Source organism: Nicotiana tabacum, chromosome 20, assembly GCF_000715075.1.
Source record: "Nicotiana tabacum cultivar K326 chromosome 20, ASM71507v2, whole genome shotgun sequence".
NCBI classification, from domain to species: domain Eukaryota; kingdom Viridiplantae; phylum Streptophyta; class Magnoliopsida; order Solanales; family Solanaceae; genus Nicotiana; species Nicotiana tabacum.
The window spans coordinates 95,018,213-95,024,859 of NC_134099.1; the positions used below are offsets into that span (position 1 = coordinate 95,018,213).

At 36.6% G+C, this 6,647-nt stretch overlaps 1 protein-coding gene across 1 annotated transcript; it reads right to left on the reverse strand.

Moving 5' to 3' along the window:
* Window positions 1-745: 745 nt before the first annotated feature.
* On the reverse strand, window positions 746-3,414 carry LOC107768899 (uncharacterized). Its single transcript, XM_016588064.2, has 2 exons — window positions 1,814-3,414; window positions 746-1,027 (listed from the first exon to the last, which is right to left on the reverse strand). The coding sequence occupies exons 1-2, from the start codon at window positions 2,520-2,522 to the stop codon at window positions 993-995; spliced, it is 744 nt and encodes a 247-aa protein (XP_016443550.1). The 5' UTR covers window positions 2,523-3,414; the 3' UTR covers window positions 746-992.
* Between the last annotated feature and the right edge of the window lie 3,233 nt (window positions 3,415-6,647).

Here is a 6,647-nt window from a genome sequence, read left to right on the forward strand (position 1 = left end):
ATGCTGCAAATTTTCTATGAGGTATGAAGAAAAACTATGCATTACAGAATCAAGATTTGATGATATTGAGAACGGAAAAGTGTTTTCTAAAAATTTAACATCTCGGCTCACAAAATATTTTTTGTCCAAATCATAAAGTTTGTAGCCTTTTTGACCTGTAGGATACCCAACAAAAATACAACATTTGGCACGAGAATCAAATTTATGAGTGGGATGAACAACTGTGGCGTAACAGAGACAACCAAAAACTTTCAAATGATCAAGTGATGGTGTATGATTATACAATAATTCAAAAGGTGACTTGGAAGATAATAATGGCGAAGGAAGTCTATTGATAAGATAGACCGCGGTCAACACGCATTCGCCCCAAAAGGTGAGAGGTAAGTGAGATTAAAAACGCAATGCTCTCGCAACAACTAAGATATGACGATGTTTACGTTCAACTACTCCATTTTGTTGAGGAGTTGAATGCAAGTTCATTGACATTCGATACCTTGCGACTGGAAAAAAAATTTCATGGATAAAATTTCTCCGCCGTTATCTACTCTTATGGTTTTTGACTGAGGCATCAAATTGAGTATGAGCAAATGCAATAAAAGATTTTACTAGATATTGGGTATCAGACTTTTTTTTTCATAAGAAATACCCAAGTGCACCTTGTAAAATCATCCACAATAGTAAGAAAGAAACGTGCCCCTGAATGTGTAGGGGCCCTATGTTGACCCCAAATATCACAATATAAAAGATCAAATGGATTATGAGTTGATATTGAACTTGATGAAAATGGAAGTCTAGTTTATTTGGTCATAGGACAAACAGTACAATTATTCTCAAAAGATTCATTATAAGAAGGCAATGATGGAGAAACTAATTTAAAACGAGATGGTGACGGATGGCCAAGGCGCATGTGCCATAAATTCGAGGGTTGAGAAACTTGATGAGAGGCGGGCATCTTTTGCAAGGGAGACATGTAATAGAGGCCACCACGCTATTTACCCAAGCCAATCATCTTCCCCGTAGCCAAGTCCTGTAAAGTACAGAAAGTGAAAAACAACATGGCACAACAATTCAAAGCATTAGTGACTTTTCTTGCAGACATCAAATTTAAGCGAAAAGAGGGAACGCATAAAACATCATTTAAGGTGATCTCTGAGTTGTAAGGTATAGTGCTTGTGCAAGTGATAGTAGCTGAGGATCCAGTGGGTAATTTAACAATTGGTATTGACAGGGATTCTGTTTTGGTAAAAAGTGTGGAATCAGAAGCTATATGATCAGTAGCTCCACTATCCAAAATCCATGATTTACTAAATATGGAATTAATTGAAACATTTGGAAAAAAGAGAAGAACCTGCTGTATTTGCATAAGTATCGGCATTACCAGTAACATTATTTTGTGTCATCATAGATAAAGCACGAGCAATTTATTGAAGTTGACTTGTAGAAAGTCCATGTGAAGAACTGTTGTTCTCTTGAGTATGAATACCATGTGAAGTTTGGGAAGAATCCATAGCATTAGCAGATGGAAAGGTATTGTGCAAATTACCTTGGCCCCTACGTGAGGGTTGCTGGCCATTTTGGTTGTTTGATTTGTTTGAAGCCCAAGTGCCATTTTTAAACTTAAATCTATCTTCTATATGGCCCTTTTTGTCACAATAATTGCAATGAAATTTCAGAGTTCTGCAATTTTTAATTGTATGTCCCTCTCTGTTGCAGTGTTCACAATACTTACTTTTGAACTTGTTTGAAAAATTGATTGGAAGACTTTGAACTGTAGCAGCAATGGAAAAATTTTCAATTGATTCCGAAGACATACCTCGTTGCGTTTCTTCTTGTATAACAAGAGAGTAGGCTTGACGTACATTCGGTAATGGAGACATCATGAGAACATTTGAACGGACAACATTGTAAGTGTCATTGAGGCCCATGAGAAATTGCATTACGCGATCTTCTTCCATCTGTTCACCATGTCCTTTCATCTGGTTGCAAGTGGGGATAGATCGATGCGTGTCTAATTCATCCCAAAGACCTTTGAGTCTTATAAAATATGCAGAGACCGACATTGTACCTTGTGAAATAGATGCCAATGACTTTTGGATCTGATAGATAGCTGGTGCATTCTTTTGCGAGAATTGATCTCCAAAATCCTCCCATACTTGATAAGCGGTCTTAGCATGAATGACTCCTTTGGCTAGATCGGGCTCTACTGAATGTGTAAGCCAAGATAGAACCATGTTGTTACATTGATTCCATTGCGCATATTCTATTGGTTGTTCCGTCTCTAGAGGTGGTTTGATAGTTCTGCTGATAAAGCCAATTTTATTCTTGGCTGTGAGGGCATGTATCATGGATTTACTCCATGATGGATAGTTGGTGCCGTTCAGTTTCACTGGAACGAGCATATCATTGGGGTGATCTGAAGGATGAACAAAATATGGATTAGATTGGTCCAAACCAACGCTTTGCTGGATGGTTTTTGAAGTATCAGATTGGTAGATTGGTGTTTCGTCTTTGTCGTTCACCATTTTCTCGAGAAAATGGTGGCTGCTCTGATACCAAGTTAAAAATGAGACAAAGAAGCTTTTGTGAAACAAGAGAATTAGCTGAAGGTATGTATTTTCATTTACAAAACTAGCTGCATATATATACAGATGCTAAGAATCAATCTAAGTCTAATTTTAAGCTTCCATAATCGTGATCCACATTCTGTGGGATTTGATTTACAACTAATAAGGAAAGTGAATATACTACATTAACACAATATATTTCTTAACAGATACCAATTCTTGAACCAATCTTTCCAATAATCTATCGTCAAACTAATCAGCGTTACTCCAATTGTAAAGTACATAAGCATACCTGGATTTTCTAGCAAGTCGAATATCTTGTCCAATATTGACACAATCATACTGGGGAATTTATCGGTATATATTTGCTTTAAATTTCTCTTTGTATCTTCATCGCGTATAAAGTAAAGGAACCATACGTATATAGACCAAAACACTAAAAAGTCGAATACACACCTCTTGGCCTTAATCGGCATAAATTGCTCACCACCAGGCGTGTCGAAAAATGGCGAAAATAACAACTAAAGAAGTTTAAAACACATACAAGACGAGATGAGAAACCTCTCTGCAGCATCCAATGGATCCCTATCTGTATTCATGTTGGCCTAGATATCACTGAGCAAACGAAATAAAAATAAACGAAATATGAATGAATACGAAGAATTGAACCAGCTAGGGTTTAAATACTTTCGAGAAATTTTGAAACCAACTAGGATTAGGTTTTGGAGCCTCGACATGCACCAATTCTTCATAAGAAATAGGAATATTTATCTTATTATTGGTTGTCTCTTAATTAGAAGTAGTGTTTGAAAAGGAAAAGGATTGTTTAACGCCAGCAGCTTAGGATAGAATAACATGAAATACTTATACATGAAGAGAGTTACTAATAATATCATCCCTAATTCTGGAGAGGGAAAATACAATTAGAATAGCATAAATATTAACTTAAATTAAGTAGGGTTATTTTGGTATATATTTTTTTCAATGGATATTTTTGCCAAAAGAAAAATTAAAAAGCAACTTCTGCTTCTGGTGAGAAGCTAATTCTTTTCACCTTCTGAGAAAGAGCTCGTGCTTATACCCAAAAATACTTATTTTTTTGTACAAAAGATTTGAACAAACGCTTTAACTTTTTAAAATAAGCATTTTTTAAAAGAAAAATAAATACTTTTGACCTTCTAAGAATTTGACCAAATAGGCTATAACTTTTCGTATGATTTACAATAGTACAATGATCTTCCTTATTTGTATATATGTATTATATACAGTAATTTAAAAATATAACAAAATTAATACAGAAACGTATATAAATATGCCAAATATCATGCCCCAAACAAGTAATTAATTGCACCGCATGGCAACTTCGATATTCCCAACAATTTTTCGAACCAAAATTACTTGGGATATACAATAAATTTGCGTCGAGAAATTAAAATCAAGACCCAAATATATTGCAAAAATCGTAGTATTTTATTTCAAATATTTGAGTGTAACAATCTCTATGAATCCTCCGATTCTTCTTTCCAACAGTAAATAAAAGAGCTTTTGAGAATAATCTTGAATTTTATTTTATTTTAATCCAAGTGCTTGAGGCCTGATCTTGATCTTGACGTATTTTTAATCCAAGGGCTTGCAGCTTGTTCGTGAATCTTCGTCTTGATCTTTTAATCTTTAGAACACTTGAACGCTTGTAGCTTTTGGAGAAATCTGTAGCATTTGATCCACAGGCTTTCTTTTGCTTCTTGTTATAACTTCTTGTGTCTTTTCTGGGTTATGAAGACCTGTATTTATAGTTATGGAAGGAAAGAGTTATGATAAGAACAAACTATTTCCGACCAATCAAATTGAAGTGTGATATTTCATTGGTTAGAACATGTAACTTGTGTAACGACCCGACCGGTTGTTTTGAGCTCTAAGACGTCGTTTGGTAGTTTGAGGTCATGAGCAGCTTCACTTCGGGTATTATGACTTGTACGCATGGTCGGAATTGGAGTTTCAGAAATACAGAGTAGATTTGGAAAGAAAATTCTCATTTCAGAAGCCTTAAGTTGTAAGAATTGACTAAGGTTGGATATTTGAGTAAACGACCTCGGAATCAGGATTTAAAGGTTCCAACGGGTTCGTATGAGGATTTTAGACTTGGGCGTATGTCCGGATCTGATTTTGGGTGACCTGGGAGCGTTTCGGTGCCTATTAAGGAAGTTAGCATTTTGGAAGAGTTTCATAAATTTGTGTTGAAGTGCATCTCAATGTTTTCGATGTCTGTTTGGAATTCCGAGTCTAGGAACAGCTCCGTATGGTGATTTTTGTATTGGGAGCATGTCCGGATATGGATTTGGAGGTCCGTAGGTCATTTTGGAGTCATTTGGCGAAATTTTAAAATTTGAAGGTTTTGAGAGGTTTGACCGGAAGTGGACTTTTTTATATTGGGGTCGGATTCTGATTTCGAAAGTTATAGTAGGCCCATAATGTCGAATATAACTTGTGTGAAAAATTTGAGGTCAATCGGACGTGATTTTATAGGTTTCGACATCGAATGTAGAAGTTTGAAGTTCTAAAGTCCATTAAGTTCGAATTGAGGTGTGATTCATTATTTTGATGTTGTTTAATGTGATTTGAGGCTTCGAGCAGGTCCGTGTTATGTTGTGGGACTGGTTTGTGTGCTTGGACGGGGTCATAGGGGCCTCGGGTGTGTTTCGGGATGGTTCCAGATCATTTCAGGTAGTTTTGGACTGTTGTTACTGTCTGGTTTCGTTCATCGCGATCGCGAAGGGTGTCTCACGTTCGCGAAAAAGAATTTGAGGCAGCTGGGTTTTGGCCTTCGCAAACGCGGAGGTTTGCCTAAGGAAGCATATGCGAACATGACACAGGGGTCGCGAACGCAAAGAAGGAAACTGAGTGGGAGCCTGGAGTAGTTTGGACTTCGCGAACGCGGAGCTACAGCCGCGAACGCAAAGCAGTGGTGTCTGCAGCCTTCGCGAACGTGATGATTTGATCGCGAACGCGAAAAAGGGGGCCTGGCTTGGGCAGATTGTTTGAAAGACGTGATTTGGCCATTGTTCCTCCATTTTTCATTTGGTTAGGCGATTTTTGGAGCTCTTGAAAGGGAGGTTTTCATCATCTATATCAATGTAAGTGATTCCCACTTATTATATGCTAAATACATGGTTTGTATAAGGATTTAAACTTGGAAAATCATGAGAAATTAGTGGAAATTTGGGATTTTGAAGAAAAATCTAGAAATTGGTATATTTGGATTTTGACCACGAATGTGGGCATGGAATAGAGAATAAATTATATATTTGAGATCGTGAGGTTATGGGTAAAGTTTATCTTCGAAAATTTTCGGAATCCGGGCACGTGGGCCCGAAGGTGATTTTATCAACTTATCAAGCGGAAGGAATTTGTTTAAATTAAATTGATGTAAGTATTAGAGTAAACATTTATGTATTTGCTCATTTATTGACTAGTTTTGGAGTGTTGGACATCGATTTGAGTTGATTGAATTATTTGGTAGCTGATTATGGAACTTCAGAGCGAGGTGTGTCTCCTTTCTAACCTTGTAAGAGGGAATTAAACCCATATATGAACTAAATCAATATGTGCTTCTATTTGTGAGGGCTACGTACGCACGAGGTGCCGAGAGTCCGTGCGTAGCGACTATTATGCTTATGTTCGGGTAGACTAGGACCCAAAAGCATGCTATACTTGAGATATTTGTAACCTTATTGTAAATTTAAATTTCTTAAATCATATTGAACTTGGTAAATGAATTTCTAAAAGGTTAAACTTCATTTTCTTGACCGTTAAAGGAAGATTGCCATTTCCTTGGATAATTGCTCCTTGATGAATTCTTGATTTACTATTTGAATGTGTTTTCCTTTTGTGGAACGAGTCGAACGCCTCGACAGATTAAATATATGCATCTATGGTTCGTGTCATTTGACCCTCTGGTAGTGCACAGTTTAAATATTATGTTGGATCAGGTTGTACGACCTCGACATGAATTGCACATGACTTAATTGATTGTCTTGAAATTATTGATAATTGATGTGGCCTCATTGGCCGAAGATATTAATTATT